The 19,189-nt window shown below is 37.7% G+C and overlaps 2 protein-coding genes across 23 annotated transcripts in view; both read right to left on the bottom strand.

Annotated features, from left to right (window-relative positions):
- Window positions 1–19,189, bottom strand: part of EPB41L2 (erythrocyte membrane protein band 4.1 like 2) — a 113,166-nt gene that overhangs the window by 8,768 nt on the left and 85,209 nt on the right. For 7 of the 22 annotated variants that reach the window (XM_080583834.1, XM_080583823.1, XM_080583840.1 and 4 more), the window contains 9 exons: window positions 15,726–15,907; window positions 11,306–11,368; window positions 8,975–9,121; window positions 7,730–7,834; window positions 4,810–4,995; window positions 3,614–3,667; window positions 2,853–3,410; window positions 1,171–1,293; window positions 562–660 (listed from right to left, as the gene is read on the bottom strand). In XM_080583834.1, coding sequence (XP_080439960.1) covers window positions 562–660; window positions 1,171–1,293; window positions 2,853–3,410; window positions 3,614–3,667; window positions 4,810–4,995; window positions 7,730–7,834; window positions 8,975–9,121; window positions 11,306–11,368; window positions 15,726–15,907 — 1,517 coding nt within the window. The remainder of the gene's footprint in view (window positions 1–561; window positions 661–1,170; window positions 1,294–2,852; window positions 3,411–3,613; window positions 3,668–4,809; window positions 4,996–7,729; window positions 7,835–8,974; window positions 9,122–11,305; window positions 11,369–15,725; window positions 15,908–19,189) is intronic. The other 15 variants (XM_080583824.1, XM_080583844.1, XM_080583825.1 and 12 more) reach the window with 11 other exon arrangements.
- On the bottom strand, window positions 11,375–14,246 carry LOC308191465 (uncharacterized protein; the record flags this gene model as incomplete). Its single annotated transcript, XM_080583856.1, has 1 exon — window positions 11,375–14,246. A coding segment is annotated over one exon (735 nt), but the record flags the coding sequence as incomplete, so codon positions are not given.

Genomic DNA, 19,189 nt, shown 5'->3' with positions numbered 1-19,189 from the left:
ATACTTCAGCACTAAAATATGCTTGGAAAGTAATGTAGTGGTATGATCTGTTTTTAAACACATTCTAAACCTAAGGGCACAAATGAAGGTCAACACAGAGTCTGAGAAAACATTGTTTCAGTACATCCTTATAAGAGACGCCATAAGCAGGGCTCCTGTGGACCTCAGCCACATCAGCAATGTTAACAAAGATTCTCTACGATACCAGCAAGCGATGACAGAACCGAAACAAGAAATATAGGTATGTTCTCCTTGCCAAGCACCAACATGAGAGACAAGAGACATAAGACCAACATGAAAGACGAAAAAAACTAATCACATTTTCTACCTTTTCCCATCCTGTTCCCAGATATTCCTGTTTATTCATTAAGGGTTTTCTACTCAAAAACTGTATGCAGAAAAATCAACTTTCACATGTACCTAGAACTAATCCAATCCACTTGAAGTCAGCTTTCTTCAATAATTTAGCAGATATATAGGTATCAGAGATTTCATGTAAGACTTGGAATTTTTTGCCTTTTTTTAATTAAAAAAACTTCAGAGAGAAATTATCCATTTTACCTTGGTGATGTGTGTGGTTGTGGTAGTAGAAATTGACTCTGATGTAATTGTCTGTGCACTCAGCAACACACCAGCACTGCCATCAGCACTGCCATCAAACTGTAAGATGAAAAATAGCATTTTCGTATTTTGGTATTTAAAAGCTGTGTTTTCATAGGAGTCAAAGCAAGTTTTCTTATTACTAAACACATACTTATTACTTAGTTCAAATGGAAAAGTTAGAACTGAAATTTAAGTAGAAGTCATCCAAGTTCACAATGTCACATAGACTCAGTAAACCGTTACAGTTCATTCTTGTGGAAAATTTATTATCAAAGTTAAGTGCTTTAATGAGATATTTTAACCAAGTTTCCAAACCTAAATACAACTTATATATTTGCAGCAACTAAGTTATTTTTTTTTTTATCAAAAAAGACTTTCAGAACTTTAGCAGTAATATTGCTTTGTCTATACACATTTCACTTAACTAATTCATAGCCAAAGTATAATCTTAGCTGCTAGAAGAAGTATAGGTTTTGGAAAAGCATTTCTTGGACGTTATACATTTGGGGCTACAAATTATTGGAATAAAGCCCAACTTTAATATAACAAATCACTCTGCCACTGTACCTGTGGAGATTCATATGTGATGGTTTTAGTTTCTGTTTGAACAATCGGAACTTCTTTTGTGGAGATTTCAGTTCTCTGTGTGGCATCTGAAATGGTTACCATCTCCGTTTTCACTACTGGAGGCTATGGTGCAAGAAACAGACAATCAACTCAAAAGACATAAGAGGAAAGTTTGTAAAGTGGAACTAGAAAGTAAAATCAAAGCCACATGAAAAGCATAAGAATAAGGTAAGTACTGGACTGTTTTCTCCAGTTGAAAAGCATGTAATAAGCACCATGAAATGACGACTAATAAACCAGCCCTCTACCCACACACATCCACAATAGGAAAAAAAATGTCTCCTAACAAGCTTTGCTAAAGTTCTGTTTCACCAACAGAAAATATCACAGAAGGTAATCGCTAAAACCAAGTTTCAACATAGGTATTTAAAATGTATAAAAGAGCATCAGTAGGAAGAATCTTAGTTTGTGTAAAGTTCCATCAAATAAGAAACTGATAGATAGTTCAGATAGATATTTCCAAGATTAATGATATTTATAGTAGAATTACTTAGTCAGATTGCAAATAAGTCCAAGAAATTCCAAGAATAATGCAAAACTAACTTTTGAATGTGCACTACTTGTGGAACAGAAAAACAAATTTTACAATTGGATTTTCAGCAGGGGAAATCCTAGTGGAAAAAGAATCCTTTCCCTCCCTCAAATACTCTTGCACACACAGAGGCCCTTTTGCTCTCCCTCCAAACAGGCTATGCTTTAGGAAACGTGGGTGCCTGCTTCTAAAGGTCTTGTAAACTGATTTTTTCATATCATTAATCAGAACACCTGGAACTCTGCAAGCAGAATACAACAAAAGAAAGTTGTTTGGGTTTAATTGAACAAAAAGTCACTACTGTAAGACAAGTAGGAAAAATAATATCCAGCTGTTCAAAAAATTCAGCAGAAGATCATGTCCACTTTACAAAGACATGCATTCCTGCACTTCATTTTTTCTCTTCTGATTCTTTATGAAGTTTACGCAATAATGAACCATTCAACCTTTGTTGGCTTAAAACAGCTGATTGTGACTGTAACCAACCCATGCTTCCCTAAAAATCTATTGCACTATAAGACTCCACAGTAAGATCGTGAGATATATATGAATACACATATACACATACATAAACGCACATATATATATATACTAAGTCTAGTCCATAAATTTGTAACATTTCTTCAAAAGGAAACAAAGATAAGAAAAGCAGCAAATAATGAGTTAAAAAAAGAACAAAAACTGCAATGGATGTTTTCTAACTCCAATTGCCAATAATTTTCCAATTACAATTACACGTCATCAAAGTGTCAAAAACAATTGACAAATAGACAAGACAGGACTTAAACCGTTAGAAACATAAATAATGTGTTATGTATACGTATATAAAATAAGGGGGAGATAAAAAGGAGGTGGCAGTCTTCAGAAGGTTTGCTTTACTGGTGATTCTCACCCAGTTATAGCAAAAAGCCAGAAACCATAACTGAACGAGACAGTTCCACTGCTCATCAGTGGTTTCCCCTTCCAAATGATCTGAATCTTGTTGGATGCCAGAAGAGCTGGAAGAATAGGAGAAGAAGAAAGGCAGGTACATTTTCATCCAAAGAAATATCTCTGCTTAATCTAGTCGTCAAACTGTTCTACCATTTACCTCAGAACAACAAATTATTTGTGGTGCAACATCAATGTCAACATGAGACACGTCTCCATTGAGTTTGAGCTGTTCTTCCTCCTTTTCTTCACTTAAGTCTTCCTTAATTTCCTCTGACAAATTCTTTTCTTCTGTAGGTATGATAATTGCGTTTTCCTGGAACGAATCTTCAGCTGTAACTTGTGTGCTCTCAACTGGTACAGTTAGCTTACTGCCTTGTGGTGCGGCTTCCACATGCTGTATTTTTTCTTCAAGTTCTCTCCTTTTCACATCATCTTCTTCTTCCTGTTCTTCCCTGATGACTTCCTCAATTGCCCTATGATGTGGTTGGTATTCTCCCACCTCTTCATCCTCACTCTCACTACTACTGCTGCTGCTACTATATGATGGCAATGAAGAAGAGTCCTTTTTTGATAGGTGCTCCACCTTACATGTTTCCCCAGCATCAGCTGCAACTTGCATTTTCCCTTTGTCGGTTTCGTCTACGACTACTGTTTCTTCTATCCCAACCTCTGCCTGCTTCTTCTCCTCCACTATGTCCAGAGTCTCATGTGAACTCTGCACAAAAAACATGGATGAGGAAAAACAAAAGTAGAACATATAAATAAATGAAAATGACGGAAACAAAATAAGCTGATGGCTGGTTCATGTCATATAGAAGACAAAAGATGGTTGTGATGGTTAGCTGAAAAAGGAAGGAAAGAATGAAGATGGATTTTAAGAGTTAGAGCCAAATTTAACTATGGAAAAATCAGTAGAACCTTATCAGCATCGCTGACTCCAGTGCAAGGCCCTTCTGTTCTGGAAGCATGTCTCTGTGAAACAAAAAGCAATCAAGAGGACAAAAATCAATGCATAACCCCTTTCAATAGCATAACATTCTCCAAGCAAGCTTTAGGAACATATATATATATGACACTAGACAGGTACTGTGTACTCACTGTAAGACTCACACAAAACTATGCCCCTTTCCTTCTACTTCATTGAAATATATCGCTCAAAAGTAGGTAAGAATTACAGATGTTATTAATTGGGATAAGAATTTAATTATGAAAGACTGAAAAATAAAAGTATGAATGCACAGGTCAGTGATGCTAGTGAGGCAATTACTTATCTCAGTTAAATTTGGAATTAGAATCATAGAACAGCTCAGGTTGGACGGGACCTTAAAGCCCACCCAGTTCCAGTTCCAACCCCCTGCCATAGGCAGGGACACCTTCCCCTAGAGCAAGTTGCCAACACCTGATCCAACCTGGCCTTGAACACTGCCAGGGATGGGGCATCCACAGCTTCTCTGGGCAACCTGTGCCAGGGCCTCACCACCCTCTGAGTAAAGAATTTCCTCTTAAATTAGAAATAAGTAATATTACAATATTATGGGTAAGTCAAAAAAAAAAAAAGCTGCATTCCACTATCAGTTTATCATCAACACAAAAAAACCTTTACTTAAGATTTTATTAGTTGTTCATCTTTGGGAGGGAGACTGTTGAGGCTTGTATGTTGTCAAAATAGCAGTATGTGACTACCAAGATGATCCCATTAGGATTCAAATGATGAGATTAAAGCAACTGTATTAGTATTTATTCCACAGCAAAATGATTTATGATGGATATACCTGAAAGCCCACCGTTACGCAGTTTTTTGATCTCATGTATTTTTAGAAATGTAAATTCGAGTTCAGGCAGCGGGAACACCAAATCAACACACCATCTGTGACTTAATCCTAGCTTGTACGGCTGTTCACCGAGCACAGCACCTACGCCGCAGGCTGGCACGCCTGGCAATGCTGGAACACCAGCCCACCGCTGCTTCGGAAGCGCGGCGAGGGGAGCACGAAGCTCCTCAGCTGCATCTCCTCCGCAAGCCCCGGGGAGCGAGCAGCTTGCCGCCCCGGGTGCGAGGGCAGCGGGGTGCAGCCCCCGGGCATGTTTAAGTTTATTTAGGACGGGGAAGGCACCTGGGGCGTCGGCGGGGCGGGCTGGGCCGGGCCCGGTGCCGAGGCGGCGGTGTCGGAGCCGGTCTCGGTCTCTTCCCCCGCAGCGCCCTCTGCTGGCCCCGCGCGGGCTGCGGCGAAGGGCCGGGCCGGGCCGGAGCGAAAGCCTTCTTGGCTAAATAAAATGGACGTTATCTCTTCTTCTAGGCTCTAGACAGTTAGAGAAGGGAAAGGAAAGAATTAGCCAGCGGCGGACAGAGCGGCAGAACCTACAGAGGACAGGGCGGGCATGCGAGAGGACACGACAGAGACACGGATTTGCGTCGGAGAATCCTGCACGAGCACAGGAGACACCGGAGGTGCTCCAGGTGAGGGCAGAACATGGCAGCACACAGCTATGACCACAAGTCACAGGCACGCTCTCCTACTGTGCGCCCACCACAGATACTTTTGCTCTTTATTTCACACTATAAACATTAAAAACATTTATTTCCACAGATTTCCTAACCGGAACAGTTTACCTGAACAGTCCTGTATTTACCGTTCTCAGCACACTAATTCCCATTTCTGGAGCTTCAGGTACTCAGGTATATTGGCTTTGAACAACACACACACAATGCTCAGAGGAATTTACACATTAGAGCTTTTAAAGGCTGCTTTCAAAAGCTTAAAAGAAACAAACTGAGCAAATGTGCACTGATTAAACAATGCTTTCAAAAGCCTTTTCCATTCTAGTGGGAAAACTGTTACTCACAAATACGTACAAGGGTACATCGCTTTAAAGCATAAATTATGTTTATAGCCAGATCTAGTTTCTGTAGTACTAGGAATCCATATATTAAAACAAGCTTTTAAGATTCATATGGGTACAAGGCTCTGAAAAAGCTAAGTTTTTATTTATTTCAGTTTTCCCTCCACAAGCTCTTACAAGTAGAAAGTTAACATAAAAAGCCAATAATGCAACAAATACCTAACATGGACACAACATACATTTTGCCAACATTAAATAACATACATTTCTCTCTTAGAAAATGGGAACACAGACAATCAAGGTAGAGAAGCATGTCAGAGAAAAGCCAAAATGCCATGCAGGTAACTGCTATAGGGTAGACTTATGTGCTAGCAATATAGAAACTAAACACTTATATAAGTTACACCATGCTACTCTGCATACAGTACTACACATATGGCACACAGAAGATCAGAAAAGGAAAAGAAAAATAGCTTCAATTTTTATTTCTTTTTCCCTATGGTAAAATTTAAAGCGTATTCCAAAGGTGGCTAAGAAAATTTTATGGGAATGAAGTTGATTAAATCTTCCCTTATGCACCAGGGCAATGTATTACTCCTCATCCCCACTTTCTTTCCCTAGTTCACTGCACCCTGTAATGTTAATCTATTAATAGCTTGCATCAAGAAAACAAACTATGATCATGATGCTCCTTCTACCGTACACTCTGGCACCACGTGTTTTCTAACCACTCAAAGCAGTAAAGAAAAAAATATTTTATTTTGTATGTGGTCAGACTGTATGCATCTCTCTCCACATATGTATAATAATTAAAGACAGGCACATGCCCTCATCTTCTTGTGTTTACCACCATCAAATTTTTAGGTCTTCTAATCTTTTAAAAGGAAGACATCAATCGCAATTTGCTTCATAATGTAGCCCCTGTTCCCTGGTGAGACATTTAGTACTAATTACTAAATGTATGGATAGAATTGGCACTCTTGAATCAATTACTGTATTTACAACAATGCATCAGCCTCTGAAGATGCTTAACTTCCTGGCAAAATGTCTTCTAACACACAGGCACATACTCTGACATGAAATACTGTTTATAAGCAGAGGAGGCTGGGCATGGGGATTAAAAAGTGATGATTCTAGATAACCGTAACTTTATACGGTAGCCCATATGTTTTGTGACATACATATCAATGCATCGCAATTAAGTCACAGATGCTGTGCATTTGTGGGAGTACAGTGATACAGGAGTACAGTGGTACAAATGAGATATATCCAAAGTAGCATTTCTTATACACAGAAAATGACTTATTTGCAATTATTTTCACTGGAGCAAAAGCAGGAAGAAAAGAAAGAATATTAGCAGTGGTTTTCTTGCTTTATTCTTATCTACTGTCCAGCTATCATTAAAGATAGGCAGGAAAACATACCTTCCAGGAATAGGACTGAGAAACGTCTAATAATACCAGGAAATTTAAAATTGGGGGTAACAAAGAACTCCACCCCAAACTTCTTATCAATAAATAATTTGAGATCAAAATACGCTGTATCCCAAACCTGCTTTTATAGATGTTACTGAAATAGGACTAACAGCCTTACAATCGGTTTTACCTAGGTGGTAGAAAATAGTCCAAAAGAAATGTAAAAAAGCAACATCACAATTGCTACATGTCATCACTATCCTACTGCTAGAAGTCCCACTAATTATATTGTGCTTTTTCACTGCATAGATGTTAAGCAGCTTAGGAGGGAGGAAAAATCCGCCCTTTTCCAGGATAAAAGAAGAGGTACAGAAGCATGGAGGTACTTGGAACCTGGTTGCATTTTACAGCATTATTGATTTGAGTAATGATTACATAGTAAATATGTGAAAGAAAAATTCTTGTATTAAGTGTTAAATAACCACAAACAATTATTTCCATCTCAAATGGAAATACATGTTTTGCTCTCATCCAAATCACATAAAATACAGTAATTTTCCACCCCAAAAGTGTTCTTTTTCAAACAGGAGCCATTCAGAACTTCACAGCCAGTTTAGTGTTTAAGCAGAACATTGCTGGCATTCTTATAAACAAATCTTGCTTTACGACTTCTCCTTTCAGTACTGACATCAGGAAGAAAAAAATAGAAAAAGAAAGAAGTGCCCCAGCTAGCCCACAGCAGATGCAGCAAGAAGGCAGTAGATTTCAGGGCAGCCACCTTATCAATTTCCTCTGGTTTTGTTCCAGCAATCCGTGGCATTGCAGTCCATTGCTTCTCCTTCCCAGGCAATGTTTTCACTTGGAAAATGTGGTCTCCTTTTTTCTATTTGGTTTTCATTTTGTAAAACCAGTGTAAATCAACAAGCAATGAGACAGATACACAATACACATCAACATAAAACCAAACCATCTGAAAACAACACAACATACTACATGAGGGGAAAAAATACAAGGATAAAAAATGCTATTTCGAAGGGCCTCAACTTCAACACAAAAAAAATCAATGTAGAAAATGCACACAAAAATTAAGTTACGTTTTTATCTAAATGCCTGTTTTAACTGAAAAGATATTTGTGATTACGAAGTGAGACAATGTATCTCAGACATTTGAAAATTTGTACCTATGCAACCTATGCATATATCACTACAGATAGGGATATTAATGTAATACTGAAAGATGAGAGGAATAATTTTGTTGCAGTGGGGAGGGGTAGGTATAACAGTGAAAAAGGATAATGATAGAAGATAAACTAATTGCTTTTGAGGATTGATTTGCTGTTCTACTCTATAAAAGAAGCATATGAAGTAACAAAATTAAAAGTTTAAGAACAGCCAGAGCAATTTGGATGTTTTTTTTTCCCCCCACAAATATGTAGGATGATATTTTTTGGAAAACAGTTTTCCAAACTGCTGTTTCAAGGTTCAGTCACAAAGGAATTATAGAGAAAAAACAGGTAAATTCATTTTTACAGACTTTTTAGATACTAAGGTGAATGAATTTTAACGAATACACTAAATACATCCTGAGGAAGTCAACACTGTAAATTAAATGATTGCGTAAAGTCCTTCACGAATGACACAGGTCAGATAGCTGTTTGTGTAGAGGCTGCTAAGAAGAGTTAAGGAGAAACAATGAGTGAAATGTTTTACTGTTGCTGAAAAATTAACTCCATACACCTGTGTAAATCAGTGAAATTTAAGCTGTCCTTAAAACAGAGCAAAATATTGCCATTGCTTCCAACTTTTTCTAGTGATTCTATTCCAGCTGTTGTAGAAGAACAAAATCCCACACATTATTTAAAGCCAGGTCCAATGGTAAGTGTTAAAAAGTTAACATATACCTAGTATAAACAAATATTACATTAGCCAAACAAAGATTTGATGTAAAGGACAACATGCATTTACTCTATTGTCTACAGGGTTGTATGAAAATGCATGCGGACAAGTGTCTGCAGTGACATACCCCTTGTGTCTGTAGGGACAGAGGTGTGATACGCCGCTTTTCCCACTCATTTGGGCGTGGTTCAGGTGTGGATTCCATGAAATTGCGCTTGAGCTCACTAATGCTAGCCTGGTGTTTCAGTAAGTCATCCTGGGTCTTATCCAGGTCCTAGCAACCCGCAACGTAAAACAAAGTAGGACAAAACACGACAACAAAAGCAAACTTAACAGTTTAAAAGAAAAAAAAGAAAGAAGAACCAAATCAAGGAAAGTGCCTTGTGTCTGACAGAGAGCTTAGAGAGCTAGCCTTCTTTGGAGCACCTTAAAATCCAAAAGTTTAAGGCCAAAAGGTTTTGTTTGTGGCCACTAATACACTAGTACTACTACCACCAAATTTTAACACAAAGGAAAGATAATGCTGTGTACGGTTATTTAACAGAAATAATTTCATCCAAAATATGAAATTATTGCTGTTTCAAAGGGCTAGTCATTTCCAATGATTGCTTGCTTTATTGCAAAAGTAACATTACTGAAGGCAGCTGTAAGAAAGATAACATAAGGAGCATTATAAAAATGCATCTCTCTTAATACCACAAGCTCCATGAAAAATACTTATTTCTGTGAGGACAATACCACAGGGCCAAATATGCAAGCAACTAACACCTGCTTCACTTCAGAGGGCCTCATTGTGCCTATCACGTAGGCCTAGACATATTGGTAAAATCAGATTTAAAGACTTAAAGACTTTTCCACATTTGACAATCCGATTGCAGATGCAGCTGTCAAGTATGGGTGGGTTTTGTGAATCTCATTACCAAAGAGGTGTTTTCTCTAAATTGTACCTTCCAAGGCAAGCACCAAAGGGGACACCAGAGCATCAATGTCAAGTTATATTTTATTATGACCCATTGAGGCTAAGATAGAGCAATTTGGATCAAAAAAATTGTCAAGTCATGAAAAATCCCAAACCGACACAAACTTACTAATTTCTGATGTCTTTTCATTTGTATATTCAACACCAAGCTGTTATTGGTGCTGCAAATCTATTTCTTAATTCTGTGAATCTTCAGAGATGCATTTAGTACATTAAGAACCTTCCCACTTTCTGGCAATTCACTAAGTTAGTATTTTTACAGGACCAATGTTTCACTTTTAAATTAGAATTAATAAGCAAGGGATACTAAATATGTTCCCCTAAAATATGTTTTTAGGGCAAACTAAAGCATTATACAAAGAATATTCCATTATACAACTGAAGCTAGTGACGATTCTCATATCACAATTTTAAAAACTACTTTGGCTTGACACAAGGCATGTTTCCTGGACTTGATCATAGCAAAGTTATGCAATGTACACGTACAGTGCTTTAGTAAATTATACACAAGCAAAGTTTGAATAGCGATCAAAAGCTGCGAAAAGCCAAAAAAAATTAGTTTTGATTACTGTGATCCACATACCTCCTTATTACCAAACAAAAATATTTTTTTTTTTAAAGAAGACAGTTTGTGACAAAAGGAATTATTTATAGCCCCATTTGGATGAATTAAATTAAAGACATCAGTAGGACTCTGCATTTTCTTCAGTTACTAGCTTGTGTTATTAATAACAAGTTATATGATACTGATTATAACTATAGATTACTCCAGATTTACATGGAAATTCTTAAAATAAAAATCTCTACTTCAGTGACAAATAATAGTACTACACATTAAAATACTGTTCAAAGCTCTTTGCTTTTGCTCATTGTCAATAAGAACCAACTTTTAGGGAGCAAGAAATGCTTCCATTTAAAAAATGAAAAAAAAAGGCAAACATATCAAAAACATTTCTAAGTACTCACTTTAAAAATCTGATCCTTACATACATTTCTCAAAGCTCCTAAAAAATCCCTGAGTGTCAGAGCCAGAATTAGTTTTTCCGTACTTCTACCACTGGTTGTGCCTTATGTTCATTCAGGTAACACATCTGATAAAGGTTGATTAAACTGGTGAAAACCAGAAACCCTGCTCAACAGAAGATGCACACTTGAAATAGCAATGTATAAAAAAAATCCTGTTTAGGATGGTGAATGGGCCTAATGTGTTTGATGTATCTAAATAGGGCTATTATTCCCAGTTGCCACATTGAAAACATCTAGCAAAAATACACATTCAATATTCAAGCTGAGGGTTTTGTTTTGTTTTCTAAAACTTTTAAAAACTCAGAAACCAGAATCATAACATGCAACATTTCCAAGCTGGTTTTCCCCATGCATGTCATGCACTGTGTTCATCACAGCCTGCAGGTGACCTCCCATCCCATGCAGCTTGGCAGCCCATGAAAAGGGAAAGTGTTTCTTATATTATATACAAACCTCCAACATTAAATTGCTATGTCTGACATAAATATTTTCCCCGTCTACTCTCAAGGAATTGCTCTGTGAAATTAAGTCACATAAAAAAATAAATTCAAATCAAAATGAACATGAAATGTACCAGCAAGAAAATGTAAAATAAATCAAAAAATCAGACAAATACAGGAAATAAAACAGTACAGTGAAAAGGCACTATTTAGACAAAAACCCATAGAAATGAAACGTAGTTAGGGTGCTAACTAGGCAGCCAGCTACAGCCAGATTTGATTGTAAACTAAAACAAAAAACCCACCATGCACCTTCTGCTGTGCTTTCTACTCTTCGGGTTCCTCCAATGTAAGAACATTGTAAATTATCAATAAACATAAGCTTACAGAATAACAGAAGCTTCATCTCTTTGTAAATGCTGCAAAGCGTGCTATATTTACAGACCTTTCCTGTTTCGGCCCCGGAGGTTGAAATTATTAAGCGACTTGGGTCTTCCTTCACCTATGATGTCGCAGAATGGCTGAAGTAATATTTGGCATGTGGCATGAAAAATGGAAGTTTCACACTATGTCCCTCTATTGCTGTATTTTTCAGTGTTATCTCAGATGGATATTTAAGAATGCATAATGGAAAAAGATGATGTGTATAATTTCTATGGTAAAAGCCTTAACCCCTGCAACGAGTTGATGGGAAAATGGAATTTAATGCATGATTTATTTTGGTTAAACAGTCTAGGATTCAACTCACACACCTAAAAAATGTACTTACAAACTGTCTTGTTATTTTTTTGATTATTCGAGCCTCTCCACTCCCCTCTTATAGGTTAATATATACTTCCTCGAACTGAAATGAACTCTGTTGGAAATGATAGCTGACCTTCATTGCCTACAAGTATTCTGAACACCTTAAGGAAAGGCATTCTTTAAAAAGCAAACCACCTCCCAGCCTTCCCAAAGGTACAAATACCAACTGCTCATCTTAGGAAGAGTCAACACTGTGCAAGTACATACATCTGAGGAGTGGTGTACTTATTGCATGTACAGTTGCATTTTATATTGTGTGAATGCATAAATACTGTGGTATAATACCATATTTATTCGTTTCTCGCTTTTCTGTGATTCTATTTTGTGCAAGTTTATTTTATGAATGGTTTGATTTATGTCACAGAAAATTAAAAAAATCTTTAGATTCTTGTTTTTCATTATAAAACTTAGATTAGTGTTTTTAATGATGTCATATTTAGCGTGTTTTTAATATATACATTGTATTGATTTAATCAGTTTAAACAACTTCATTAAGTGTGACATTGGACAAGCCCTCTCCTTTTTTGGTTCTATAATATTTTTATATTTCCTTTGAAGATCAAAATAAACCACCTTTTTTCTAGCATGGTGTTGTTCTAACATGCACAGCAAATATAGGGAAAGGATGCATTTTGTCACTCCAGATGATCGGAGCAACATATTAGCGTGAAAGAGGCTTCCGTACAGCAATTTTGAAAGTGTATTTCAAAGAAAGTTCAGACTTTGGTGATTAAGTCTGACAAAACCTGCAATCCCAGCTAATGAATCAAATCAGTCTCCACCTTAACTACTGCTAGAGATTACTGAAAGCACTTTAAAATGTTTTAGAAAGACTCAACTTTGAGCGAACCCTTGTAGAGCAGAAACATCTGAAATCCAGAACAAGAAGGTGATTTTTAAGCACTAACTTTTTTAAACTCAGCTTTAAGGAACTTCACTTTTCAGATCGTAACAGAACTTCTGAGACATGCATTACAAAGTCAATGCATTCAAGAGACATGCATTTTAACACGCAAACTGACAGTGCAAATAGCACAAATTTTTACTGTTACTATCTAATAATAATTGCAGATACACTATTTCACAGCAATTCCAGTATTCAGATTTATGTGCTCCGAAACATTTTGAACTACAAGCTACGCTATATTCTAATGATACTGAGCTACGTGTAATGAAATTATGCATGCCGTGTGAATTCAGGAAAAGAAACGAACAAGAAAACCCCAGCTACCTATTGCCTAAAAATCCCGGAATGGCAGTTTTTCACAAATAAGAAAAGTTAGAAAGAGATAGATGTTTGTGTGTGTGCCTACTTACATTTATACAGGTCTGTACATACACATATCCCCGTCAGTGTGTAAAACTGAGGAAGCCTCTGGGAGAGCTAGCATAATAGCTATGCACAGTGTCAACATTTAAGCAACAGAATTACACACCTCCTCTTCCTCTGCTTTGTCATTCAGGTCATTGTCATAAGAGGCACTAAATGAAGTCGCCTTAGGCTCCAGGTAGCAGAGGGACAGAGCGAGAGGAAGGGAAAATGTGAGTGAAAGAGGAATAGACTGGAAAGCAGAGAGAAGCAGCACAAAGATAAGGAGAAAAGAGGGGATGAAGGAAGGAGAGGTTATAGGAACATAGTGCTGAAGGCCAGGTGGGAGGAAAGAGATGCAAATATCAGGAAGGCTAGGAAAACTAATATAACCATCCTCATCAAGCAGCGAGCGGAAACTAAAAGAAAAGCATTTGATATAGCTGAGTGAGACACACAACTCAGTGTCTTTGTAGTCATTTTTAAGGATTTTTCCCTCCACAGCAGGGAGGCCTTGACTAGCAGGAATTCTCATAGATTCAAAGTTATTATTTGGTAAACCTATTTTATTTTTATTATGATCTGGTGTTTCTCTCATGGAATTACACTCCAAGATGTCTGGAATGGTAAGAACAGGCTCCCCAAGGGGATCTTCCTCTGAAATATCTGAAAGCATGTCCATCTCAGGGATAGGTGACAGGTTTGTGAGATGGGATGACACAGAATGGATGGGTAGTGATGGTGGGTGTATGTGAGTGAGCCAAAGAAACAAATTCTGTGCACAGTGGAAAATGAAAGTACAACAAAATGCAAGTTTGTAGGCACAAAAAGAAGGAGAAAAAAGAAATTATTCGTTAGTGATTTTTTTTTTTTTTTTACTTTGGGATACCGCTACTAATGCAATAGAAATGCCAAATAAAAATAGAAATCCCTTTGTGTTTTACAAACAGTCAACTTGTTTATTTTATGGATTATGAAACTGAACCCATTATGAACATCTTGTTCTCCGGCTGTAAAGAACTGTGCACTTTGGAACTGCAATAGTCACTTACAGCAGATGGAAGCAGACAGACATTCAAAGCTTTGGCAGAAAGGTCAGGGCACAGTGCAGTACATGAAAGACAAGCTGGCACTGATTCTCAGGTTTGTAACCATTTCCTTTAAGACTTAAAGAGAGCTTTAGGGGGAAAAGAAAGCTGTACAGAGAGTTGGCATGTGTAACAAAACCTTACTGATCAGCTTCATGGAACAACTTCCCAAAATACTGTGGTTTTTTTCCTCCTTTTTCTTGATTAAAAGATTGAAAGATACTGCCACTTTGGAAACAAGGGAGAAACATCATTTTACCAAGCCCAAAGTCAAAACACGGTAATTTATTTAACCATTTTTCTCCCATCAGAAAGATCTGTGTGTGCCTTTTCCTAGATTAATTCCAAATCATTTCAGCTAGCTAGCAAACAACAACAAAAATGCAACCACTGATATTTGTTCCCTTCCTACACTTCAATGTAGTAGGAACATGTAAGATGTATGGATAAACTCAGCAGTCCAAACTTCACCCTAGGAATCAAAAGGATAGCTAACTTCCAAAAATGTGTGAAAAAATTATTTTAAATATGGAAGAAATTTCTGAAGAACTGCCAGAAAAAACAGAAGTGATATCCCAGAGAGAAGAGCAGCAGATTATATCACATAACTCCAAGGTTTTAGGTGACACTCTGGAAGGAAATTTTTACATGAAATCCTACAAGATCTAAGTTCAAATTTTTGACCTACTTCCACAGTAACTCCAACACACAAGACAAGTAAATGGTTGTTTGCAACAAACAGACCAAAATACTCAACTTTCCATATAAATCTATACCTCAGTTCAACATAGGAGTGTTTAAAGGATGAAATAATTCTGCAGTAACTACTAAAACAAGAAGATTGTCACTTATAATTACTTAAAAGCAGTCATAATATACCCAGATTCATATAGCACATACAACTGTGGATATGCTAACAATCTTTAGGTCTAAACAAACCAAGGAATTGAATAAAGTACCATTTACGCTTTGAAACAGTTTTCCAGAACTCAGTCAAGCTTCCTGAAAATTCAAGTTATATTTATAGCACTAAAAGAAACCCAGAAACTCAGAAGGTTGCCTTCACTTTTCCTTATATATACTCCAGTTAAACCTACACAAAATAATTGACAGTTTTGTTCAAATATTTAATACGGTGTTCTGTGTGATGCTTAGAAGTGATAGGCACTAAATAACCACACATGCACACACACCACATGAACAAATAATCTTGGTGCGAAAGAAAGCCATACCTTTCCATCCTGAGTCAACTCTAACTGTGGAGTTTTGAGCGGGCTCACATCATCTTCTCTGCCACCTTCTTTCAACTTGCCCTGCCCAGCAGCTTCAAGGTCAATGATTTTATCTCCTGCAGACTGCCTTCCTGTAGTAGGGAAGTCTTTTAGCAGACTTTGGTCTGAGATACCCATAGGAGCTATTAGAGAATCAAATAATTTTGGTTAATTGGAAATAAGTTAGAATGTTTTGTTTTCAAGACTTAAAATGATTTTATGGTGATGTCAGCAATGAGGAATACAGACTAGTTACTGAGTGACACAATAATTTTCAGCTTCTTGACTTTACACAAAGTCTATGGTTCTTACTGCACTGATGTGAACAGCAATGCCCCCTTGTCATATAATGTGTGCTTACTATGCAAGGGGAAAAAAAAAATCAAAATCAAGTAGGTATTTAATTATCAAATTTCTGATTACTTACAGATGGCAATTTAAAGATATTGTTCTTGGGACTGTATAACACTATAACAAAACATAGAAATAGGTGACTGTTTCTGTGGAGATTCACCATACTGAAAGGACCATTTTAATGCAATATAGGAATATCTATGCATATAACTGTCACAGTATTTTTTTTGTGGAAGCTTAGCATTTTTCACAGTTTTTGGCATTGCAGAAACAACAGCTTAATGAAAGTAAGACTTTTCCTCCCTACATGCCTGCAAAAAAATGGAAGGGGGAAATTCACGTATATATATTCAATATATTCATGTTATTCATGTAACATAATCAAACAACAAGAGTGAAAGGCCTTCGCTTTTTTCCCCTGTTGTGGTTTAACCCAGCAGGCAGCAAATCACCACACAGCCATTCGCTCACCCTACCCCATACCCCTCTAGGATGGGGAAGGGAATCAGGAGAAAAAAAAAAGCTTGTGGATTGAGATAAAGGCAGTTTAATATGACAGAAAAGAAAAATTAATAATATGTAAAAAGCAAGCGATGCACAATGCAACTGCTCATCACCCGCTGACCAATACCCAGCCTGTCCCTGAGCAGCCGGTACCCCCCACCCCAGCCAGCCACCCCATATATTTGCTGAGCACGATGCCATATGGTACAGAAAATCCCTTTGGCCAGTTTGGGCCAGCTGTCCTGGGTTTGTCCCCTCCCTCCCAGCTCCTGCTGCACCCCCAGCTGACCCACTGACAGGACAGTGTGGGAAGCTGAAAAGTCCTTGGCTTAGTGTAAGCACTGCTCTGCAATAATTAGAACATTGGTGTGTTGTCAACATTGTCTTCCTAAATCCAAAACACAGCACCATACCAGCTACTAGGCGGAAAATTAATTCTATCCTAGCCAAAACCACAATATCCCCTCTTATCTGATTCAGCTCATTAGAGCAGGACGGCTTTTTTCTTCTTTTCCAAATAAGGATGGCTGGCTTGGTCAAAATAGTAGGAATGGAGTACAGGAGAGTTCATTAAGTTAAGCAGCCTTAAGAAGTATAACTTTGATATAAACTTAATTCATTTAGTAATCTTCTGTAGAATGTTCATATGCCCCCAAAGTCTTGACTTTACAAAGCCAAAGCACTGAAAGTTCAAAAAGGCTTTTCTTTGAGAATCTCTGAGCGATATAGTTTTTGATAACAGTCTCAGCCAGATCCACATCAGAGGCTCTCACTTAAACTGCTGAGAAGCCAAGGCCTCCTAATGGGAAATGTTCAATTTTGAATGTTAGACTTTCAGGGACTCTCTAATTAGCAAGTCTGCAACTTAAGCTTCTGATCCCTTCTTGGATGGCAAATAGAACACTTCTTGGGTATATGTCTCTCAAGGTCCACAAGGGCAAGAGTAACTTAAATCACAGAATAATTTAGGTTGGAAAAAACATCAGCTAGTTCAGCTAGTCTAATTAGACCAGGTTGCTCAGAGACTTGTGTAGTTGAGTTGTGAGCATTACCAAAGTATTTGAAAATAAATAATTCAATAAATAAATCTTTATTTCTAACTGAAATTTCTTGTCTCAAACTTGCATCTACTCCCCCTTGTCTTATTGCTGGGCACCTCTGAGAAGAGTCTGGTTTCATCTTCTCTATACCTTCCCTGTATGTAGACAGGGATATCCCCCCACACCCTTTTCTTAAAGCTGAAGGACTGTACGTCTTTCAGCTTCTCTACATACACCACGTGCCCCCAGCTCTCTGACCAGCTTGGTGGCCCTTCACTGGGCTCACTGCAGTATGTCAATGCCCATCCTGTACTGGGGAGCCCAATGGTGGACACAGTACTACACATTTGGTCTCAGAAACTACTGAATAGAGATAAGTAATTGTTACTTTTAATGGGCTGGTCATGCTCTTGCTAATAGTCCAACAGAAGCTGGCCTTCTTTGTTATAAGCACACACTGCTGACTCACGTTCAACTTGTGCACTGGGAGCTCCCAGATCCTTTTCTGCAAAGCTGCTTTCAAAGCAGTCGTTCCTGCAGCATGTAGTGGTGTATGGTATTATTCCACCTCAGATGCAGGAGTCTGCATTTATGTTTATTGAATTTCATTAGTTTCTTTCAGCCCATTTCTCCAGCATGCTGAGGTCCCTCTCAAGCAGGGGTGCAGTGAGGGTATTAAGACTAACTCAGAGAGATGAAGTACTCAACTGCAGATACTTGGGAGGAACAGTGGTACTGGACATGCTGTTGTCCAGAAAGAAGAGGCATGGATTCAGTGTACACTTTCTGGGATTTCTCCAGTTTCAAATGTACACTCACAGAATGACCTACATCTGGACTACTGCCTGAAGGAAGGACAGGATTTGATTTTGCATGATAGTTTAAAAAACTATTACAGCACAAGAGATCCCCTGAAAGACTTGCTGAAGCAATCCCTGAGATTTGGGCTGAACTCAAATTGTTTCTAGCCAAAATAAACTGAATCAGACAGTTTATACTGATGTAGTGACAAGTCTTTTGGTTTCTACAAGGACTCATCAAAAGCTAGCAACTCATCACAAGCTAATAGATCACACGCTTTTGCCTCTTATTTTTGCTTAGGCCTTCAGAAGGTAACAATCTGTAGGTTTCCCAAGTAAGAGTCCCTTGCTTATTTGCCCCAGTACAGAAGAATGAAGATTTGGAAAAGTAAAAATATTCTATGTAAAACATTTCTGGAGAAAATAAGGTAAAATTAACAGCTTAATTGTAGCAACACTCACATCATTGTTACAGTTCACTTTTATTCTAGTAAAGTTGTGTATGCCTGAATCTAAGTCAAACTGTCATTTTTATGAAGATTTTTGTAATGTTGTATCTTTCAGAAGCAATTTAGAGTAAAGCTCATGTGCTTCTATGTCTCTTGCACATACTACTGATATACTTGCCTTTGCAAAGTCCGTCTGTTTCCAGTAAAGGAAAACAGAAGGTATTTGTTTAGTCAGAGACCAAATATCAGTATCCACACATTTTAGATATTCGTACAAC

The sequence above is a fragment of the Anser brachyrhynchus genome (genome assembly GCF_964034855.1).
Source record: "Anser brachyrhynchus genome assembly, chromosome: 3".
NCBI classification, from domain to species: Eukaryota; Metazoa; Chordata; class Aves; order Anseriformes; family Anatidae; genus Anser; species Anser brachyrhynchus.
This window is presented reverse-complemented; position numbering and strand designations above follow the sequence as displayed.